The 25235-nt window shown below is 42.2% G+C and overlaps 1 protein-coding gene across 2 annotated transcripts in view; it reads right to left on the bottom strand.

The window, feature by feature from the left end:
* The window catches only part of TPPP3 (tubulin polymerization promoting protein family member 3), a 52119-nt gene that overhangs the window by 8892 nt on the left and 17992 nt on the right, over positions 1-25235 (bottom strand). For both annotated transcript variants that reach the window (XM_085891373.1, XM_085891372.1), the window contains 2 exons: positions 18368-18562; positions 4274-4427 (listed from right to left, as the gene is read on the bottom strand). In XM_085891373.1, coding sequence (XP_085747499.1) covers positions 4274-4427; positions 18368-18555 — 342 coding nt within the window. In that variant the 5' untranslated portion in view covers positions 18556-18562. Of the gene's footprint in view, positions 1-4273; positions 4428-18367; positions 18563-25235 lie in introns of those variants that run through there.

Genomic DNA, 25235 nt, shown 5'->3' with positions numbered 1-25235 from the left:
AGGTTACCCTTCATATATGAAGGCTTTTCACCTGAATCATGTTAACTACCTGATCAATTTGTTTACAGTCCAGAAACTGCTGTCCAGACAGCAACCACACTCTAAGATAGCAAAATGTGTAATCTGGTGTCATGGAAACTCCGAGACCAGACCACTTGCTATCTGTGTTTGTAATTTGTTCAGGGTGTTGGCGGTAACACTGTTTGTAAAAGACACTGAGAAATATTTAACATCCACCAACCATCCACCAAAGACCAGAGCTGGTGGACAGGTCCTCCAGCTTATCGTCCTTTCGAGGGACGGCACATATATTGATACCTCACCCTCCCTGCGAAACACCAAGATGAGAGTTTAGAGCCCAGTCAGAATTCAAACCCAGATTAGACAGCTCAAAGATGAGTACACATACCTCAAGGCTATTCTACCAGCCCTTGCTACATTTGTAGTTTACATTTGTTAAATGCAAGTCGTGATTGATAATACTGTATTTATAACATGCCTTCATTATTTTAATATAGCTTCTAACTGTGTCCTGGTATCAAAGGATTGTATCTCCCCAACTGTGAATTGGAGTACTTAAAGGTGTGCCCTGTGCAAAGTTGGTCACCAAGCATTGGAATAAAGACTTTATAATAAACTCCTATATGACAAATAAGAGAATGGATAAATGTACATTTTTTACAACATGGTCGTAAAGATCATCACTCACTTCTTCAATATGGTAGTTAGGGAAGGGTTCTTCAGTCAGAGAATAGTAAATGCATGGAAGCAGCAGAAACAGTCGATAGGTGTAAAGTGGAATGAGATGGGTACCTAAAAGCATTGGGGATAGATGGGGTACACTGTACGGGGATATTGGCATGCATGGTCAGTCGCTTGGCCGCTTGGGTATGGATGGTTGATTGCACACAGACATACTAATTGTGAGGTTCTTGTCAAAAGGTGAATGTGCTGTCGGTGTTTGTTCATTTCTCACCCGACAACTCCTCTCATTCCTAAAAATAATAATGTAAAAAATAATCATAATCTGGTGATGTTCCTGTTCCTGCCCAACTCTTATCTTACCGACTCCTTCTTCTCCCCCTTCCCACTGGTGAAATTAAATAGACCGATTCAATTTGTGGGGTTTGATAAAGCACAGGCATGATGGGCCAAATGACCCTTTCCATTGTCCATATTCCTTGCACGGGGTGACCCCATAAAAAGTGGCTCCCGGGGAAAAGTTTAACAACCTTTACAGTTTCATTCAATCTCGTTCATTTTTCAGGAGGTCCGAGCTGAGTTAAGCGAGACTGTATCTGCTAAGTTTCTTGAATCTCTGTTATTCACATGTAATGTCATGGACACTTGAAGAAAAGTCATTTTCTGTAGAAAACTCTGTGGACATATTCGTTCTTACAGACAAGGTGCCTGTTTCTGTGCACATTTTGCAACAATGAAAGCATCCAGAAAGTCTCAAATTCAAAGGTTTGTGAAAAGATTGCGACAACATTGCACAGTCTTGAATACGAGTTCACCAAATGGAAGAGGCCACTCCGGCCGATGAAAATCAGGGAAGGTCACCCGAGAATATCGCTGCTGTTGCTGACTCAGTCACTCGCAGTCCCAATAAATCTCTTCGCTCAACATCAGCAAAGAAAGCTTGAGGAGAATTCAGTGCACACAAGTAATCAATAACTTTGCTCGACTTATGGCCCTCTGCATCAAGCGAAATGGTTCCCATTTGGAGCACATCATTAAACATCGACGTCGTCAGTAATTTCATTGTAAAATTGTCAGAGTTATGTGTAAGCAGCTGAAATTGTCAGTGCTATCTTGACTATGAGTGAGTAATACGATGTGCAAATTTTTGTTAAGTTTGATTGGATAATATTAAAGTTTTATTAAGCTTTTCCTGGGATCCATATTTTTGGGCTCACCCCCACCTATCTATCAGTCCAGCAATGTGTGTGTGTGTGTGTGTGTGTGTGTGTGTGTGTGTGTGTGTGTGTGTGTGTGTGTGTGTGTGTGTGTGTGTGTGTGTGTGTGTGTGTCTGTGACCGCTGTTTCTCGACAACCTCTGGTCCGATCTAATTGAAACTTGCCAGGTATATTGCTGGGGACCTGAGGATGTGCCTTTTCAAGGTTTGATATTAATTGGACAAGTGCTTCCCAAGTTATGGCCATTTATTTACCAAACCAATGACAAGACACGTTGTTGCGTGGGCGTGGCTGATGGGGGAAGGGAAGCTCAGCCGCGTTCCCCATTACAGGTTACAACGTACGGGCTTCCGGAGAGTGATGACTTCGTGTATTCTAATAATTTCTCGATTTCTTATGCACATTTATAGATAAACACAATGCCCCAAGTTATGATCGTTTTCATATTAGACGGTGCATAAATTTCGGTAACATCAGAGTGCTGGTATGCTCCGAACCAGGAAGTAAATTTTTTTCTCTCTCTCCTCTTCTCTTTTTGTTTTTCCTTGCGACGACATTGCGAAAAGGCAAAATACGTTGGCGCTAATTGAATAATTGGCCATTAAAACTAAATTGCGAATAATCGTAACCACGATATGCGAACTTCCGGGCCACGCACGTACGGGCACGCGAGAGCGAAGAAACGGCCTGTGTGGTTGTTGTTTCTTGCTCGCAGTTTGAATATTTATTTATTATTATTTTTTTTTTTTTACGGGCACGTACTAGTCTATCTATAATTCCAGCAACCTCTGTGTGTGTGTCTGTATGTGTGTCTGTCTGTCTGCGACCGCCGTTTCTCGACAACCAGCGGTCCGATCTGATTCAAACTTGCCAGGAATATTGCCAGGGACCCGCGGATGTGCCTTTTCAAGGTTTTATGTCAATCGGACGAGCGGTTCCCAAGTTACGGCCATTTTATTGCTTTTTTCATTGTTGGAAAGGTGTATATATCGCAGCTGAAATGTCGTTCCACCTTATCAAGCCATTTTTCCCCAAAGATATCTCAGAATAATGATAACAGCATATTAATTATAATAATAGCACAATAATTGGCAGTAATTAAAAGAATAACGTGATACAATGACCAACGTCTGTCAACCAATAACGACATATATTGTCTGTCAACCAAGAATGACCAATAACGTCTGTCAACCAATGACAGGACATGGTGCTATGACGTCACAATTAATGTTTATTTATTTATTTATATTTTTTATTGCACGATTGACGTCAGAATTCTTCTTCTTTGTTTGGTATGACGTCACAATCGACGCTGGGGACCTGAGTATGTGCCTTTTCAAGGTTTGATATCGCTTTTCATCCGTTTCAGCTGTTTCCCAAGTGTTTCCTATGGTTTGAAAGCTGTTTTTTCCCAAGGTTTGAATTAATCGTTCAAATTATTAATTAATCTAAAGGTTTGAATTTTCCCAAGGGAAATAGGCATTTCCCAAGGGTTTGAAAGCTGTTTTTTCCCCAAGGTTTGAATTAATTGTTGTGCTTGGTAGACATTTGTGAATACATTTACAGAGAGAGGGGCGAGAGAGGAGGGGGAGGGAGGAGGGGGAAAGGGCGGGGGAGAGGAGGGCGAGAGAGGGGGGAGAGAGGGGCGTCACAATTCAAGAGAGGGAGAGAGAGGAGGGGCGAGAGAGGGGGCGAGAGGGGATGTGGGGGGGGTGAGAGTGGGGGCGAGAGAGAGGGGCGAGAGAGGAGGGGGGAGAGAGGGGGCGAGAGAGGGGGGCGCCAATTCTTCTTCTTCTTCGTTTGATATGACGTCACAATTGACACTGGGTACCTGAGTATGTGCCTTTTCAAGGTTTGATATCATTCTTCTTCATCCGTTTCAGCTGTTTCCCAGGTGTTTCCCAAGTTATGGCCATTTATGATACGGTTGGTCCGATCTAATTGAAACAATGCCCCAATCCAGTCGTCGTTTACGAGAGTGAAGGAACAAAGCTGCACGTATGGGCACACACGTATGGGCATACACGTACGGGTACACACCTACGGGCATGCACTGTATATACAATAAGGTAATTGATAAATATACATTTGTAGCACTGTATGAGTGGGAGTCAAAAGGTTTTTCCCTTTTCTAAAAGTTTCAGTCAAAAAACACGACTTCTGTGACAACGTGTGACATTCTCTCAAAACTACATGGGAAACAACTCTGTAATGGTATGAGCCTTCATGGTGAAAGCAAATAGTTATTGATTGCCACTGTACTTGAGTGGATGCAAAAAAGGAATGGGGATGTGAGGGGTGGGTGGAGATGCCATGTGCGTGAACAAATATATTGATAATGACAATGACTTACCGTGACGCCACTAATTATTGGAAACTTTCCAGCCACCAGTTTCTGAATCTCTTCCAGCGCCTGTTCTTCTTCATGCCCATGGAACCGCTTGCGTGATAGGTCTTGCAAAGCATTCTGAAACTGATGGAAGCTGATCAGTCGTGAAGATCGGTCTCTGCCAAGCAAATGAGAGAAACAAGGAGAGTGTGAGGAGGGAGCTGCTGCAAAATATCCCTACTTGCTCAAAGATTGGCCCAGTTTGTGACAATGCATGCAAAGGATTGCCAATGAGCCATCTCATTACGTACTATGATATCGGTACAGCTCGGGTGGTGCCACCAATTATCGGATCCCTCGTACCCTCTCATTTTATGCGTTTCATAGACTCCTGCAATGATATTTATCAGCCTCCAAGCAGATTTCAAAGGGAAATAGGTGTAGGGCCGACTTTACTATGAACTATCACCCAAATGGCATAGTTCTCCCTTTATGGTGGTCGTTTAAGTATACCTACTGAACAGGACAGGACACCACCAAGTGCTTTATCTGGAATTTCAAAAGAAATTATCAGATAGGTTAAAAAGAAAAACATTGACTTTGTCTTTATTATGTTTAGAAACAAGTGTTTAATAAATTGTGAAAGAGATCTGAGTATTTCCATCAAAAACTTTCCAGTAATCTATCCAAACGATCCTTGATTGATAGGAAAATCAAAATGGGCTTTTCGCATTTTCCTGCTGACCACATGCTACATGTGAGCTCTCATAATAGGCATTCCGTCAAGTGAACGACTCTACCTCCATCAGACTGAGCAGCACATTGGAACACTGAACATTTTTAGGATGATGTACAGGGAAGAAGAGTTCAATCACATATACGAGTACCCAGCTCACCATAGATGCATTTAGATTGAGAATAGTTCACTAATTAATCACATCTCACTTCTTGTATTTCCTGGTGTTTACTGGGCATCGGGGAGGTGGAGCAATCAGAATATGAAGCGTGCTATCGAGCTAGGCTTCTCTGAAATGTTCTGCATGAATAAAAGGCCAACAACAACATCTTTGTATCAACAACAAAAACAACAACAATTGCAGGTCACAATGCAAATAGGGTAGGCCTATGCATGCATTTATCGTCTACCATTCCAAATCAGTGTGTATCAAGTGATTCCTTTATTACGGGACTTTCAAACATGATGTATGAATACTAACGAGGCCTTTCACACGTGTGCTTTGTGTGTGTGTTTCAGTGGCTCGCTTTTGCAAGATGGAGAATTTTTAAACCGCTGTTGCCAGTGCGAAATCTGTAGTTTTTAGCATAATTTTTGTCATTCAAATGAAGGAGTGGAAATTTCAAAATGGTTAACCATAATGACCGTTTTTTATAGCCATTTTTCCCTGCTGTGCAGGGGTTGGCTTTTTCTTGAGGCAATGTTTTTTATGCCGGATGCCCTTCCTGACGCCAACCCTGGTCGCCTCTTACGACACACAGGGATATGGTACACCTATTCTAACCGGGGCATACACTGGGACCAGTACACTGGTACTCATTTTGCCGACCTCGGAAGGATGACAGGCTGAGTCAACTCCCTGGTGTTGATTCAGCAGCCAACGGGGCTTGAACTCAGGACCCTCGGATAGCAAGCCGCCACCCTAGCCACTAATCCAACACCAGGCTTAAAATGGTTAACCATAATGGTTGTTTTTCTGCATGCGAATCGGACTTATGAAAATAAAGGAAATATGAGAAATATCCACAGATGAGAGGTGTCAGGTTCCTACAATGTCCTGTTAATACAAGTGAGCGGTGGCATTGGATATATAAATAAATCACACACACACACACACACACACACACACACACACACACACACACACACACACACACACACACACACACACACACACACACACACACGCACACACACACACTTTTCCTTTTACCAACAGATGCAAAAATATAGTACAATTTTTCTTGTGGCCCCAAAACCAAACAAAATATATACTGTATTTATAACGGTACTCATACCTGCCACCCTCCCTTCCCCTCAAACATAGTTGTAAATATTGTCAATTTAAAGTTGATTTTAAACTTATCCTGTTCATTAAAAAGACCCAGATATGACCACCCTATCTTTGTTCAGAAGCACCCAAACCAGATGTGGTGTCTCCCTCCAACTCTTTAGTTGTGCAGAAGCACACACCAGTTTTCTCTCAGGTTCTTTTCCAAGTATTTTCAGCTTATTTTAGAAGCTTTGTGATCCATTTTAGATAAGAATCCTTACTGCACACACCTTCAAAGTTCACATGCTCCGAAGATCGTTGTTTCGGGGAGTTTCTGCACATGCGTGCTGAGCATTCTGGGGCGGATTACGTCATTTTGAAAGTCCCATATTAAATCATCAATTTAGAATCAATTCTTATTCAGTAGAAAGCAAACCATGACAAATCTCACCTTACATTTCCCTTAAATTTAAAATAACGTAACTCATGTTTTTATGTGAAATTATCATCTTCAAAAATCGAGTTCAGTTCCAAAATGAAGGGAGATTATTTTTCCAATTCACATTGACAATTAAGAGAGTGGCAGCAGTCATTCCTAAAGTGAAAACTTTTTCATAAGTTATCAAAGCGATATTCCAGTGGATTTCTAAACAAATCTGAATGATAAATAATTATTGGTGCTTGTATCGAATAATGCATGAACTTGGCACGGCGATGCACATTGGAACACTGAACATTTTTAGGATGATGTACAGGGATGAAGAGTTCAATCACATCACAGGGATGATAAATCAATTCCAAATCCATTGGGACTATACTCTGTACAGAGCATCAGTGCTGCCGAAGCAGCCTCCTGGGCTATTGGGCACAATCCTGACCAGGTCACCACTCAAATGGTTCAATCATCCCAGCAAGCTGGTACTCATTTTGCCGACCTCAAAAGGATGACAGGCTGAGACAACCCCACCTGGTATGAATTCAACAGCTGAGTGGCATTTGAACTCAGGACCCGATGATACTATGATCCCAAACCCACCACACTAACTATGAAGCCAACACCAAGCATGTATGACAAAACACAGCCAGATATATGATTGGCGTAATTGTGGTAACAAAGACACCTTCCACTTAATGCATGATACAGGTTTATATCACGGACTCGACTCATTTGGGGAATAACAGACAAAAATACCACCCATGAGGACATATCAATATGGTACATTAGTCCATGAAAAACAAGCAAATTATAGGAGAAAATGGACAAAGTAAAACAATACGTGGGATTCGGACCTAGGATCACATCATTATTCTGGAAGTGCTCAGATGTAAATACCAAAATTAAGGTGATTAAAGTGGAACAACTTGCCATAAATAGAAGACAGACCATTGATTATCACTTGCTTTTTAAAACATTTCGTGTTCTTGCTGCTTGTCTATGAAGAAACCTTTTCGGTCCGACAGAGGGCGTGAGTATCCAGCACGACAAACAATGTTGACATTGACACACTGCGATTAAGGGCGTTAAAGGTCATGTTACATGCACTAAATGAGTCCCTTACCTTTGCTGTCTAGATAATGTATATTACAATTTTTATCACATTCATTTTATCCTACTTAAACTTTCAAAGTCCAGGAATCTTAACTCACCTGTATTCCTTTGTTCCTCTCTTTTCCCACCTGTGGAATCACTTCCGTAAACCTGTTCTCGTCTTGTTCCTCTCTCCACTGTTTCAAGGTTGTATCTCTTAACCACCACCATCTCATATTGTCTCCTATTTTCATTCACCATCTTTAATTTTATTCCCAGAATCCTCCTGCTGTATCCCACCTTCCCTTTCAAGTCATATTTGTTTGTCTATCTATTTATTACTGTTCCTTTCCGTCATTTTGTGCCAGTCCAAAACTTCCCATCTTCTGTTGATTGCTTTATTCAGAAGAAAACCTTAACGATCAGAACCAAAGCACCTCCTTTGAATCAGGAAGTATGACATATACTCCAATGAGATGTTTGAAAATTAAAAGTAATACTTGTACCAATACTTGTGGTGCTCTGCCAAGTACATGTGGCTAATCAGATGCATTACTAAGTGCCAGTGTTTGTTTCCTGTTGATAAGATTATAATTTATCAATCCAATCTGATTGTGAACCACCAACTCAAGCTTTCATCGATAGTTCAAAGGAAACCTCATGATTTCCACACATTTAAACATCACCGAGCCAATAGAGAAGGAACAGTGTTTATTTTGCAGTGGTTCATTAAATGACATATCTGGGAACTAATTCACTTACGACAGCCTAGGGGAACTGGGTTATATGCTAGTGTGTGTGTGTGTGTGTGTGTGTGTGTGTGTGTGTGTGTGTGTGTGTGTGTGTGTGTGTGTGTGTGTGTATGTCTATATATTGTTACGGATCTGGAAACCATGTGCATACAACATACAGGTGTCCCAAAAGTCAATTATCCCGTTAAGTACATGCGAGACAGGTCCCTTCCTTTTGTCTAGTGGGAGAATCAAAGGCGTGCGTTGCGATTTCTTTTCGTTAGGTTATTAAATCTTCCCACAAACAAACCAACAACCTGCAAGTGAACAAGCGCTTCACTTGCCTAACCGGCGACTTGCTGTCCGAGGTAGAATCTCTGGCAGTTCCTTCTCGACTTCCACAAACTTTGTAACTTCTTTTTGACGAGTATGGGCATGCGTGGAGTGGGGGCGGGGTTTTCCCGGCATAGCCGAAACCCCGCCCAGAGAGGGCGGACCCATGGGAGCCCCGTCCAATCAGGGCAGACAGTGACGTCTGTTCCACCGAGCCCCGCCCCATTCGGGGAGGTCCATAAAAGTTACAACGCCATCCTCAGCAGAGAGTTCGTTGGTTCTGAAGAAGTCCGTTGGTCCTTGGTTGGGAGGTTTGGGTGCTGAGAGAGTTCGTTGGTTCTGAAGAAGTTCGTTGGTCCTTGGCTAGGAGGTTTGAGTGCTGAGAGAGTTCGTTGGTTCTGAAGAAGTTCGTTGGTCCTTGGCTGGGAGGTTTGAGTGCTGAGAGAGTTCGTTGGTTCTGAAGAAGTTCGTTGGTCCTTGGCTGGAAGGTTTGAGTGCTGAGCGAGTTCTGAGTTCTGAAGGGATTTGTTGGTTGTTGCTGAGAGAGTTCTGCGTGGGGCGTTCATTGGAGCTTTGCTGGGTCTTGTCCGTGACCCTGATTCCCTCCCTGGGACTCCGACCACTCGACTTGAGTTCCTCCGCGGGCACGAGCCCCACGCATGTGACCGTGGGCCGAGCTGCACGACTATTGGCAGGTGCCGCACTGCGGAGCACTTCCTCCCTTCAATGTGCAGGTACTCACATGAACTGCGACCCCCAGCTCGTCTCTCCCTTTCTGGCTGCGAGGATCTTTCAATAAATCGTCTGAGTGTGCGTCTGATGTGAGTGGGTCCGTCTTGTAAGTAGAAACTGTTTAAGTGCTTGAATCTTTGTAAATTTTGCTTGCATATCCACGATAAGTCTTGCCCTGTGTCTTTTCTTTATTTGTAAATAAAACAATTGTAGAAATGTTCCCAGTTCATTTCCGGTCCTTCTTGCATTGGTCCAGCATGGTTCGGATCTGAGTTTAGGCGGGTTTTTATAACCGATAATCCGAACATTCTAGCCGGTACGAACTTGGCAGATCCGCTCGCTGCATCCGAACCGGAAAGGTAGTTGGCAGTTGGTAGTTGGTAGAGTGGTCCGGTTCGGGCAAGGCGTACTGAGGGCGTGGTTCCCTGGTAGTCGAAATTGCGTAGTTAATTAGGTAAATTGGTTCTCGAAAAAGAGACCCTACGCTAACGGGGTTGGGATATTGGCGTCCACGGTCGATTCAGTGACCCGCCGGCTCAGGGAGTTATCCAGAGCTACGGCCTACAATTCCGGGGAGTCTGGTGGGAGACGACGTAGCCTCCCCCACCTTGTGGTCGTTCTCGCCACCGACCCCCGGCCCGCAACAATATATATATATATATATATATATATATATATATATATATATATATATACACATACATATACATACATACACACACACACACACACACACACACACACTATATTTCATCGAACCCCCTAACTTAATGAGGCAGCAGGGTGCAAATCTAGTCCATCCACAGTGCTTGCTGAATTTACCTGTCAGCAACAAGTGTCACCCCCTGCTGATCACCAGTCAGGAGGTTTGCAGCCAGGAGCATTAAAATCAACCAAAGAAGCACACTGAACATAATGACATAATGCTGACTATGTGTGTTACACTTGTGACTCCACCCTAGCAATATAATACATACTTGTTTTAATCATTCTAATCCTTCATGCAAAATGTCTTCACTTCCTGAATATTAAATATAATTTTATATACAGGTTTTTACAGTACTTCACAAAGAAGAACATAAAATATAGAAATTGTACATCACTGTAAATGCTATATTGTACAACTTTAATTAATCGACTCATTGTACATTTAATGAAACCACGCAATATGCCATCCTGTACTTGAGTCAAAAAGATAATTAATTACCTTATGATATAATTATTTAATTGGATTACCTCCAACATGTCCCGAAGGTTGGCGGAGGCTATGTTTTCACCCTTGTCTTTCTGGTTGTTTGTCTGTGAATGGGATATCTCAAAAGGTTGTGGATGGATTTGGACAAAGGTATTCCGAGCGGGTCATTGTGTGACAAGAACGAAATGATTAGATTTTGGTGAAGATCTGAATCCGAATCCGGATATGAAATTTTAAAAGCGATTCTTCACCGTTGTGTGATAGGGCTAAAAATGATAGTGAGTACAGTGCTGCATAACACTATCAAAAATGATGGACAGATTCGGACGAAACTTGGACAGATTCGGTGTGTGACAAGGACAAATTGATTTGATTTGGGTGAAGACCTGAATCCGGATCTTGATGCAAGAATTTATTGAATGATTCTTTACCATTTAGAGATGGGGTCAAAACAATAAAAAACATGATCCTTCAAGAAGTTGTGGACAACATGGCAAAACGAGGTGGATGAGTTGGTTTGGTGACAACAACAAGCCGATTCGATTTTGGTTTAGGTCTGGATCCAGATCTGGCCTATCAGTGGGATACAAACCATAAACTATTCAGCCTGGCATACGTATGTGGTCAACCGAGTGCCGTTCTAGTTACCCTCGCCGGAGGAGAGGGTATTGCATTTGGGTCCGTTTATTTGTTACTTGCAAAATCGAAGATTCTTCAAGTACGATATTGGTCAGTCAATTTTATGATTCTGGCTGTTTGTTTGTCTGTCTGTCAATCGCCTACAGATCACAAATTTAAACCAATCTTCACGAAACCTCACCACAATGTAGAGTTTAGCATAAGCAAGAAGCCTATTGTTTTTGAGGTCAATAGGTCAAAATATCAACACAGGCCAAAGGTCAACAAATTTATCAGATTTTTAAAATCCTCGATTTTCATCCGATTAACTAGGAATTTGAACAGGATTTTCATATCGGCTTACTGAATTCAACCACCAATTATAATTTTTGAGGTCAAAATTGGCCAAAAGGTCAACAACTTAGGTGAGATTTCTAAATCCTCCATTTTCATCCGATCGACCTGAAATTTGAAGAGGATTTATATTTCAGGTCAATTACTTCAACGAGCCAATTATTTTTGAAGTCAACAAAGGCCAAAGGTCAACAACTAAGGTGGTATTTCTAAAATCCTCAATTTTCATCCCATTGACTTGAAATTTGAAAAGGATTTGCATATCAGGTGACTGAATTCAACCACCAAATATTTTTGAGGTCAACATAGGGCGAATTTAGAAAATTGTCAATTTTCATATGATTCACTTGATATTTATGCCTGGATGGCGGGCTTTGGATCCTAGGGTCCTGAGTTCAAATCCCGCTCAGCTGTTGAATTAATACCAGGTTCGGTTAAACTTGGCCTGTCATCCTTCCAAGGTCGGCGAAATGAGTGCCAGCATGCTGGTACACTGTGTCGGAGTGGCGACCCGTCCAGGATTCTTCCCAATAGCCAAGCAGACTGCTTCAGCAGCACCAACGCTCTGCACAGAGTCTGGTACCAATCTCCTCCTCCTCCTCACTTGAAATTTGAAGAGGAGTTGCATATTTGCTCATTGAATTCAACCACCAAATATTGTTGAGGTGAAATTTGTTTTATGGATTTTGCAAGTACTGTATCATGTTCTGCATGATGTCTTTTTCTTGTTTGTTTGTTTGTTTGTTTGTCTGCACAGAACTTTAGTGCTTTTCTCTGCAGCAGCTTATCACATTGAGACAAAATTTTCTTCAAAGGAGCGACTACTCATGTAGAATGTTTTATTCATCATTATGATGCCATAGGTCACATGGTGTGGCAGCCATGTTTGAAAAATGGGGAAAAAAAAAACTTTGGACCTCTGTATCTCTGAAACCGCACAAGGAAAAAAAATTGAAACTTGCCAGACAGCAAGTACTCCTCATGGGAATAGTGTGATTTTTATGACATCATAGGTGCCTTCATCATGACGTCATAATTGCATATGTAGAACACTACATCTGATCACTATGAAAAATTTTGAGGGTCATCTCGGGATAAAATGGTCCAGAGAAAAAAAACAAATGATGACGTCATTGGTCACGTGATTTGGCAGACATGTTATTTGTTTTTTGAAACCTTCAAAAATCTTCTTCTCTGAAGTGGCTGAACAGATCGAGAGAAATTTTTCAAGTATGACCGCTATCCATGATGAACAAAAGGTTTACACATATGACATCATAGGTGACATGGTTTGGCAGCCATGTTGGATTTACCCGAAAACCTATAAAAAAATCTTCTCCAGAACGGCTGGACAGATCGAGCAGAAACTTCACACCAATGTTCCCCAAGCCTTGGGTGTACAGGTTTGTAAAGGAATAATTGATAGGTCACATGGTTTGGCAGCCATATTGAATTGAAGAAAAATATTAAATGAAGTTTTCTCTGGAACAGCTTAATCAATCGATGTAAAACTGCACAATTATGATCTCGTCATGATGGGGAATAAATTTTAGACATTTCAAATTGATCGGACACATGGTCTGACAGCCAGAATTATTGAATTTTTTATCTGGGTTTTTTTTTGTTTTTTTTTCAATAGGGCATTGAATTCAACCACTGCCTGTGCCTGGATGGGTTTGAGGGTAGAGGAGCAGCAACTGAAATGTGAATCCCATGCAGGTTCCTCCTGATGACTTCATCTTTGCTTTTTGCCTGTTTGGGTTCCTTCTGATTACTCTAATGCAAGACTGTAGCGATTTGGTCTTCCATGTGATCTAAATTGAATTTATTTCAAACCCATTCTAAATTCAATTCAATAATAATAAACATCATGGGTCAGGGTCAGGTGTCCAATCAAGGTGCGGCGTCTTGGTACATGGTCAGCACTGCCAGCAGTTATCAAGTGGCAGTTATAGTTATGTCTCATTAATTACATAACACACCAGTACACAAAACTACACAAAATACACCACACAAAACTACACAAGCAACAGACAAAACAAGTCCTGGCAGGGATCTGCAATCTCTGATTGCTTTTTTTTTCGTGTTAGTACTGCATTCACTTTAATTTTCAACTTTACCATTCCCTAAGATTGCCCACATAAACCAAAAATTAATGGCACATGCTCAGGAGGCAGATTTATGGAAGAGGTTTTCTTACCTTTTCAAAGGGTTTATTTATAATGACGATGAAACAGAGCATCAGAGATGAAGTGAACCAATGATGAAGTAAGCCATTGACAAAGTCAGACAAACATGAAGTGTGCCCAAAGACAAGGAAAAACAGAGAAAGCAGAGAGCAACCTTCTTTGTCCCCAAAATGTTCCACTCACTTGGGATGAGCACCCAGAACCAGCCCTTGTAGACTCCACCAATCCATGTACTGCATACTATCCTGCCAATCCTTTTGTAAAGGCATGGGTAGTATGGCAGTATACAGTGGCAAAGTGAGTCTGGCTTCTTCCATTCTGTCTGTTTTGGTTTTTTGGTGAATTATTTTCATTGTTTTTCATTTATTTATATTTTCATTTATGGATGATCTCCGACGATCCTGTGAACTTTTCCCAGTGTACCGGCTTTGATGTCCATCGGCACACAAAATTTCAGCTTTCTATGTCACTGGGTCTTCTTCAATATCAGTCACCAATCCGATCTTCAATATCAGTCAGTGAATGAGTCAGTGGTTAGAAAGAGATTGTATGTATATATGGGATTCAACCATATCCTGGACCATATCCTGAGAGTCACGTGCACAATCCTGGACAGGTTGTTTGTATGTATATATATATATATATATATATATATATATATATATATATATATATATATATATATATATATATATTGTTGTGGTTTCCCGCCCGTCGGCGTGCGGGCGACCGCTTCTAGCCAATGGCGGCCGCTCTCGCCCACCGAATGGACAAACCTAGTTGCAGCTTTCGGATCAACACCGAAATCCAGCTACGGATGTGCTTTTAATCACACAGAAAATCAGCCAGCTATTCTGTCCGCACACGACAGGGTCCGATCGCCGAATTGTCGATTTACCGAATTCTGCGCGCAGACAGAAATGCCGGGGATTTACACCTCGACGGGACCTGCTTGGAAACGAGCCGCTAAGCAGCTCGCTCCGTTTGCGATTTGCCGAGCGGTGTATATCGCCAAGCCCCGCCAGATCAGATTCTCTTATTGGTTATTAACAACCAGCTATATTCCGAACTTAATTATGGCAGTTCAATTGAGGGAAAGGACGCAGCGAACGGATCAACATTCACACAAGGACATTTATTACACACACGACACATATGCAGTCATGCAGTCATGTATGCAATCAGGCGAGGCAAACAAAAGCAATGCATCAAGCAATGGGGGAAGGGGGGGGGGTAAGGACGTGAGTAAAAAGAAAACTACAACCTTTTGTCTATAGTTATTATCGTACACTGAACCAGGTTTACTTAACAGACACGGTGCCACAGACTCTCATACAAAAACCCAGAAAGAAAAGGAAAGAAAATCGTGACCGTGAGGTGGATTCTCAGGCTCCGTCCTTCTCGATCCGACCTTGTCACGACCAACCCAGAGAGCGCTGGCGTTTCGGCACCTTCAATCTCGTTTTCCCTGCTCTCATCACGACCGACCCAGAGAGCTCGCTGACAGAGAGCCAGAGCATGCGCGATCCAGCGAGCGCGCGCGATGCAGGGCCCAGAGAGAGAGATCCAGCGAGCGCTATCCAGCGAGCACGCGCGATGCAGAGCCCAGAGAGAGAGACAAAAGCTTCAGCGTACGCACACTTACTCCAGAGCCTGCGCCTCCTCCTTATATCTCAAGCTCCGCTCTCCCTCGCCTCCCACCCCTTCTTCCAACACGCGCGGGAAACTTCCAGAAGAAGGGCGTTTTTTTTCCCTGGATCGGAGCCTTTCTTTTTGCCTTTTTTTCATAGCTTTCGTTGGTTTTTGTTCCTCTCGCAGGGTTATTCGTTGGGGGGAGGGGGTGAGGCCGTCATCCGTTCTCCCTCGACGAATGCCAGGCTTCTCGCAACCGTGTGCCGAAGTGGAAACACGGTGGTGGTTGTGGCGGTTGTGGTTACGGTGGTTGTGGTAATGGTGGCGTGGCCGGCGTTTTGTGGTCGTCGTGATGGTGGTGTGGTTAAGGTGGTTGTTGTGAAGGTGGTTGTGGAAAAGGTGGCTGTGGTTGTTGAGATGCGGTTGCTGGTGGTTGTGGTGGTTGAGAGGCGGTTGGTCCAAAATAAAGATAGCAAAAGAAAAATGGCTAACTGAAGATTCACAGCCCGGTTGCACGAATAATTCCCTTAAAACATCGGTGGGGAAAATCTATCTGAATACAGACTTAACGACATAACTGATCTAAGGACCTATATGGTGTCCTGTGAATTTCCACAACCATAACAACATATATAATTGAATCAAACCCCCAAACTGAAATATATTAATGAGCCTTACATGGTCATGAATAAACGATCAGCAGTATGTTGTCCTGATGAGCCCACAACAAGGGCAAAATCTAGATTGACATCTCTGCTTTCATCTATTCGTGACCATGGGCTTTAATCTGTCTGCAAAGGCTTGAGTACCATTGGGATGTCTCCTAGTTTGGAGGTGATTTCATGCGCATAAATTATGCCAACACGTCAGCATCATATCACATTTCGGGTCAGAGCTGCTCCATTTGATATATATATATATATATATATATATATATATATATATATATATATATATATATATATATATATATATATATATATATAAATATATAATATTGAATTACCCAAAGCAAAACAAAGTATATTTGTTTTTTGTTAACTTTCCTCATTTTCTCCTTTTGTACCATTCCCAGGCACATATTGACCAAGACAAGCAACTTGCAGGGAATATAGTCCCGACAGTAATCTGTGTATTTTCACTAAAACATGCTCAAGGAGAATGAAATCTGCGTTCCTAAAATGACACAGGTGACTTTCGAAACTTGGCTCGAAGAACCCACGCGATCGCCAAAACAATTATATCCAAAGGTTTCCAAGAAGACCTACTCTGAAAGCCAACCAGAGGATAAGTTTGCTATCGCAAGCCACTTTGGCCAGCTATGGAAACGAGCTTTATTTGAAGAGTGCTGCAGCTCAGTGCTTACAATTCAAGTGCACTGAACAGATGTAATAATGCTCCCTCTCAACAGAAAAGCAGATTCCCACTGCTGTGAGACATCTGCGTCTCATTGCCGGGTTCATTCCTACAAGAAATAATTTCATGATCAAAATGACTTTTTACAAGAAGCGCAGAATTGCAGGAATTTTCTCGGCAGAGCCTGCAGAAATGGGAATATATCGAACTTTTCTCATTTACTAATACCACTACTACTACTGCGACAACCACAACTCTTACAACTGCTACGATGATTCCCCAATTGTTCCCACCATCTTGTCCAGGCTTGATGTTAAATTTCAGGTGGCAGGAATTTGTCATTTGTTCAGGGTGCCAGAAATAACTCATCTACTATACGCGAAACACACTGAGGGATAGTTCACGTCCACCAGGCATTGCCTCATGACGGATCCCCAATTTAATGTCTAACCGAGGGACAATGCACTTTGTGATGCAAGACTCTCCCTGCGAAGCACCCATCTGGCAGTTTGTTAGTCAAGTCAGGAATCAAACCAAGCCGAGACAGCTCAGAGGTAAATACGTTATCGATGCATCATTCTGTTGGATTAACCTCTCTCTTTCAGTGCAGTGGTAATTACATCACACACATACGCCATACAAATTAGAACCGTTTTGTTTGCCACCCTCTCACATCGTCTTTGATCATGTTTACAATGCCAAGCTCACACATTGCTCATGGGTAGTACATAGCAACCGACTGAGGTCTGAAGACAAAGGGAATCAAATACTGACTTTATGCATGGAAATCATTGTTATACAAGGCCTCAATTTGTTTCTGAAAGATTGCTTTTGCAAAAGGCTGAGTTTTACATCTTGAACATTTTCAAGCAAATATAAACACATCACTATGACGTTAAACCAAGTATTACGAGCGAAATATGTGACATGTCTTCATAAAATGGCCTTTTACAGAAGTTGAGGAGGAAGCTTTCCACCTTTGGACTTGAGCCAACGTGATGTGTTCTTCATTAGAACCTACATTAAGAACATCCCGCCTTCTTCCACCAAGTCTTTCTTAAGAGAACCCCAAGAATTGTTAAAATAGAATTTACAGGAAGGCAGACAGGCTGCTAATTTATCCTGAACTTGTCCCATGAGGCCGCCCTTCCGCAAATCATTAAAAACAGCCGGGCTATCAGGATCGAAATAGAAAAACATGGCGGTTACCATGGCAACCGGTGCTTCGGGGGGGGGGGGGGGTTTCGGTGAATATTGTGGAGTACGATAACAAACAGCTATTTGGCACGGCAGTAGACCCGGAGCAAAGAAACAGGAAAGAGAGGAAACCGACTGTACTGGCTGGAGAGTAAATGGAGGTAAAGTGGCAACAGCAACAAGGATGCGCAAGAGACATGACTCGTGAAAGGGGTTAAAAAAAACACAAGCCGGAAGCACGTACTTTGATTTTGAGAAGCTGATGTCCACATCTGTGGTGGTAATGTTCTTGCCATCGATGATCTTGCAATCTTTACAGAGTTTGGCGAAATTCTTTCCTGACATCTCATTTCCAGTGGCCTTTGTGTCGCCATGCATGGCAAACTTGCGAAAGGACTCTTCAAGGGCCTGCACGACGTCCTTGTCAGCCATATTCAACCTGTCAATGAAGAAACACGAATTGTAGTTTTGCAGTTATGCAACAACAAACACGCAAATACAATCAAATGCCGAGTTCATCACAATGGCTTTGGTTAACGGCTCAGTGGGGGCGAGGTAAGACAGGCCGGCGATGCCCACAACGCGTCATCCACTTCCTCCTGTGCAACTTGTGGCATCCGGCAGCAGTGTGGGCCTGGTTATGTACACGATTTATTTTGTGATATATTGCAACATGCCAAACTGTCGTATAAGGCTCCATGGTAAGTGAAACAATTGCAGTCTGACAGATGGCTGGAATGTCATTGCCATGTCCAATGTAACTAGATGGGCACTCGGTGGAGAGCATACCTCCGCCACGTAATGCCTGATCCACGAGAACATATGGGGCCCAATACATTTTTGAGATATTGTGCTATATATCGTTTTTGGCCCCATCTCTCAATGGTGAAGAATCACTGACAAGATATAAAAAATTTTTTTTAAAGAATCAGTGAAGATCCAGATCCGGATCTTCACAAAACCGAATGAATTCTTCCTTGTCACACACCCAACCTGTCCACCAAGTTTTATCCGAATCCGTCCACAACTTTTTGAGATATCCTCCACACAGACACACAGACAGACAAACAGACAGACAAACAGACAGACAGACAGACAGAAAGGGGTGAAAACCTAACCTCCTTCACCTTCGGAGGTAATAACGATGACACAATGACACATTTTTGACTTGACCTGTTGGTTTCTGAATATAAATACAGTAGTTAATAATGGGAAAACTATTACTCGTAGTACAACTGCAAAAGCAAATACAATGATAAAATTAGAGTCTCCTTGCTTTTTTTTTCAGCTGAAATATCAAAACATTAATATTCCAAGTTGCCGATACGCACCTCAAAGATGCCGCTGTAAGGGTTCCCAGCGAACAAATATGGGCGTACAAACAAGGTCTGGTTGAGATATGCTACAGTTAGTGGAGTAAATGTTGTGACAGATTTCCTAAAGAGCTCACTGGTTATTGATTTGCTATGTGTACTAACTGCATGCATCATGGGTAAACCCCCTCCAAATACCGAAATAGGGACGGCGTGGTTAAGGAGGCCTCTGAAGTTGAGTAGGGGATCTTGTTTTCAATATCTTTACAAGTCTTGTCCAACGTACGGAGTGTCCCAACTAAGACCGAACCATTAATTTATTTTAAAATAACTCGTACAACTGAAAAATAATTTCTAAACTTCTTCTTTTTCCTCCTATTCTTGCATACGGTAAATAGTGGCTCACAGGTCCAATTCCAAATTAGACAGCCAAGTCACAGCGCCGTCTGTCGTCAGGTGGTTTGCCTCAAATTCCTTCATTGAATTCTCTGAATTAACAGTTGTTTACGATGTTAGTTTGGTGTAGGTGTACACCGTCACTTGCTGGGATGTCCCTGAATTCCCACTTATGTGCATTTGATGCCCTCGCATGAAGAGTGTGGATCCAGTTCAGTATGGTCCACTGTTTTCGTGGCAGGTCGAATCCTGGAGGTCCCTATGTGGTATCACGGACGATTTAATAATTTCAATGGAAATTGGCAGAAATTTAGGACAGGGTTTAAGTTTGTTTATTTGCAATGAAGCGATTTGGGATTTGCAAGATGATTCAATGAATCCCACTTTTTGTTGGATAAGTCTTCTAATGTGTAGTGGAAAGTCAGAAAATGCATGTTATCGCAGTTCCTCAGAAATGGATGGAAATGCTCCAGCAATGCAATCCTCAAGTTCTTCAAATGTGTGAATTGTTGGCTGAGTTTCAGAAACCAGTTATTTTGGGTGGCCCCATCAGTAATCCAATGGGGTCAGTTCTGAAGACCGAGCTGGCCATGTAATTGGGCATTCATGATCAATCAAGCGTTCCTCGCAATTGTTAGGCAGCCACGTGTAACCAAGACAAAATCATGGTGTGACCCATGTCTGCCATTTTCCGCGCAGTGGAAGACAGGGTTTTGCAATCACTTCTGTGTGTCTGTCTGTCTGTGTGGCTGTCCGCGCTGGAACTTTTTTTTTTACCATTTGAGCTTTCATCATCAAATTTTCAACAAAACTTTATTATGAGAAACTGGAGAAGCCAAATGAATAATTTTGTTTAAATAATTTTCATTAATTATTGTTATTATTATTATTATTATTATCTCACTGGGACTTTAGGTGGTTGGGTGAGGAATAGTGCTGGTCATTTTGGGGACACGTGACTCATGTTGTTGTTGTTGTTGTTGTTGTTGCTGTTGTTGTTGGTATGTGGAGGGGTTGTTTTCCCCTTGGGCCGGATGTTGTAATTATTCATGGCACAGGGGGGGCACGGTTGAGCAGAAGGGTGCACGGTTTTCCGGTGCACAGTTTGGAGAAGCCATCTTTGTGTGAGTGCTCGTTGTCGAGCTTTGCATTGAGTTAGGAACATACGTGTTGTCTCTGGCGGTTAGACTCTGCCGACTGAAGCGACCTCATGGATGGAGAGTTCCCTTTGGTTTCCTTGTGGTCTTGGACCATTCGTTGTGAAGCTCTTTGGCCTGCAACTTTAAGGGGATTTCCGGTCCTGGTAACACCATCGACTTTCCAGACACTGGGCGGTGAGTCTCTTCGGCTTCATGTAAATCTTCTTCTTCTTCTTTCAGCTGCTCCCGTTAGGGGTCGCCACAGCGGATCATCCGTATGATCCGCATAGCGATTTGGCACATGTTTTATGCCGGATGCCCTTCCTGGCGCAACCCTGGTCGCCTCTTACGGCCCAGGGATATGGTACACCTATTTTAACCGGGGTATACACTGGCCCAGTACACTGGTACTCACTTCGCCGACCTCGGAAGGATGACAGGCTGAGTCAACCCCCTGGTGTATTAATTCAGTGGCCCAACGGGGCTTGAACTCAGGACCTTTTGGATCCCAAGCCGCTGCCCTAACCACTGCGCCAACACCAGGCTCTTCGGCTTCATGTAAATATGCATTATTAATGTTAGCTTGTAATTTAGTTATTCTTGAGTGAATTGTCAAAAGTTTGTAACAGGTACGATACGATCCAAGCCACGTGATCTCGGCGACTGAAGGACATTTTACACTGAATGATGAAATGACCTGGGTGCAAAAAGTACTTAAGTCACATTTTTGAAAAAAAATGAGCTGGCACCAGTACGATAATCGAAAATGGCCAGAGCATTATTTGATACCAAAAAATTCCGAAAATAAGTCCTCAAGTCCTGTATATTGGGATATGGTCATTGTTGAATTCACTAAAATGTAGTGCAAGGAATACCCAAGTCCATAATGTTTGAGCAAGAAGTTCCTAAGTCGATGACTGTCCAATCAAAATGCTAGTATGTGTCACGTGACAAGCTATGAAAATGGCGACCATGGAGGCTGGACAGCATGGTGTGAATGAGGATAACCCTGATAACAGGCATGACAGGGACAAATAACGTAAAAGAAACCCTGGAGACTGGGCAAGAAAGAGAATGAAGGATGCCAAAGCATCAGATATGTAGTTTCAATGCATTATACTTTGCTGGTACATACCACTATGACAGGAGATTGCACAGATACTGTCACCTTCTTGAAACGTGGTGTGAAGCTGGAGCAACTCGAAGCAGCAATGATGTCTGTCCGCCCTGCATACGCGAATTTCTTGCCAATCAAGGAAGCAAAGCTTAAGGATGTGAAAGCTTTGTTAGAGCACATCAATTTGTCACCGACTGTTACCTTCTACCAGCACCTCAGGGGAGATGATAGGGTTGCGGATGATGTTAACGAGTATGAATAGTACAGTTATGGGTACAACTGAAGTGTCACCTCTGTGAAAGTTCAGTATAGGTTGTGTTTTCCTCCTATGTAAATCCGTAAATAATGTTGATGGAGGTGGCCATGGTATTTTTATACTCTTTAAGAGTTGACTTTGTTGTAATATTTCCGATGTGGTATGATTTTGATGCAAACTTTCTGAGCAGGAGGACTTTGCTGAATGAGGGACTTGTGATGTGAAAGACAACTGGCACCAAAGTTAGGTTTTCTTTTATTTAGGACATTAAGTTCCGATTTAACTGAGTAATTTTGGACTTAACTGGGATTAATACTGTAGTTAACTGAGTATTTCTGCATAAAATTAAACCACGAAAGGCAAGGATACGTAGCAAAAATGACTGTTTGGCAATCAAAAATGAGCAATAAAGGGCTTTGTGTGTTAAAAGTACCCAAGTCCAGCCATTTTGTCGCAAAAAGTACCAAAGTACAGGTATTTAGCCACAAAAAGTACTTAAGTCCAAAACTAATTTTCTCGTTTTCTTCGTAATAAAGGATTATTTTTCCACAAAAAAGAGTTTATCTGCTCTGTATAGCCCCTGGAACCAGCAACAGGCTCCATAGTATGCCACCTTTCAAAAAAAGTATCTGCAGCATGTTTTGAAAACTTTGATCCTCAATATCTCAAAAGTGTTATTTTGTGACTGAAGTACTTCTTGCACTCAGGTCTTAATTGATGTGTTACCATTACGTGCCAAACCCTGGTAGAGACAAGTGTTAGGACTTGCATCAGAGGCTGTCTAACATCACCAAGTTCTGTATGTGTTGCATATAGTGTGTATTACATCATAGTAAAGCGTTATGGCTTTGTTTAATGCATGTGGACAAAGCTGGCAGTGCTGACATCTAGTTTAAAGTAATGGACACTAAGTTCATTTTGTAATAATAAGGACAATCATGTGTAATATTGCTTTACTAGGGATGTGTTATGCGATGATCGCTATCGTGACTGGTGGTGCTTGTACACACCAGGGATCCAGTTTGTTATGGTTATGTTGATTGCCATGGTTCAAACATCATTCCTCCATGCTAAGGTCAATAACAAATCTTGGAAGATGTATGTGTGTAGTAAAGTAGCCATATCACGGCATGCATGTATTGTATAACGCATATGGAATTAGGGGTTTGTGAGATTGGTGATATAACTTGTTGATTACTTGATGTTATGCACACTGATAAACAATGTCTCAAACATCGTTAGAGGATGTAATGACTTTATGTGCGTCGTTACAGGTGTCGTTACATTGTGACCAACCGTTTAATTTCACTTCTTAATTCACTGGCTATTCTAAGTATAACACTTAATGGATGTTTCTGTTTCTTTAATGGAATGGTTTACAGCCTGATGTACCAACCAGATGATACCAGTGTCCTCTGTAGATGATTAAGCTGTTGTTGATATTGCATTGGCTAGGTAAACTTGTGCTTATACGCAACGTTGTGCTGATTAAGCTGTTGCATTGGATTGTGATGGTAACCAGAATAGCAGAGTGTGGTGAACAAGCAGCCTCAAGCAGTAATAAACACAGTTGATCTAATTAATTCTTTGTTGGCTGCTTCTCTTTAAGTAGAGCCCACACGTAACTTGGTTACATTTAATCCGGTGAGCTAATGCGATTGAGCAGTGTCCTTAGGTGAGAGTCGGTGAGTCAGTCAGTCAGTCGACCGTAAACACTTCCGTCATTATCGCTTGAACCAATCACATGATTTTGATGAAATTTGGCCACAAGCTTCCCCAGGCAAAATGCTACAGTTAGAACTATAGTATATGAAAGTTGTTTCTACAGTTAGAACTATAGTATATGAAAGTTGTTTCTACAGTTAGAACTATAGTATATGAAACTCCCATACACTGCAGTAGTCTGCAGGGAATTACTACAGAAAAAGAATGTTATTTTTGCCTGGGAATATCTGATGCCGAACGAAGGTGTATTGACTGCATAAAAATCTGTGCTCATTGAGGGGTTCTACAGGGGAGGGGGTTGACCCCCAAAGTAGGTATTTGCTGTCTCCTCTGAAACCACACACACCATTTCAATGAAACTTGACCACAACCTTGATCACCCATGATGTACCAAAGTTTATTCACGGCATTATTTAAAAAAAAATCAACATCTAAGGGGCTCTGCTGGGGGTTTGAGTGACTTGCTCCTGATCCAGGTGAGTTTCAGGATGCACGGTCCTATTTTTTTTATTATCATTACTAGTACGTGCCCGTTTGTGCGTGGCCGTACGTGCAAAAAAAAAAAAAAAACTTTCAAACATCATAGCCAGAAACAACAACCACACAGGCCGTTCCTTCGCTCTTGCGTGCCCGTACGTGCGTGGCCCAGAAGTTCGCATATCTCATTTACGATTATTTGCAATTTAGTTTTAATGGCCAATTATTCAATTAGCGCCAACGTATTTTGCTTTTTCGCAAGGAAAAACACGAAGAGAAGAGAAGAGAAGAGAAGAGAAGAGAAGAGAAAAAACCCGTTATGGCGAACGCGGCTGAGTTTTTCTTCCCCATCGACCATGGCTACGCAGCAACGCTTCCTGTGATTGGTTGATAAAAAATGGCCGCAGCAATGGTTCCTGTCATTGGTTGGTAAATAAATGGCCATAACTTGGGAAGCACTTGTCCGATTAATATCAAACCTTGAAAAGGCACATCCTCAGGTCCCCAGTAATATATCTGGCAAGTTTCAATTAAATCGGACGAGCGGTTGCCGAGAAACAGCGGTCACAGACACACACACACACACACACACACACACACACACACACACACACACACACACACACACACACACACACACACACACACACACACACACACATTGCTGAACTTATAGATAGATATATTTA

The sequence above is a fragment of the Eptatretus burgeri genome, chromosome 8 (assembly GCF_056783735.1).
Source record: "Eptatretus burgeri isolate ZD-2024b chromosome 8, Ebu_testis_v1, whole genome shotgun sequence".
Lineage (NCBI taxonomy): Eukaryota > Metazoa > Chordata > Myxini > Myxiniformes > Myxinidae > Eptatretus > Eptatretus burgeri.
This window is presented reverse-complemented; position numbering and strand designations above follow the sequence as displayed.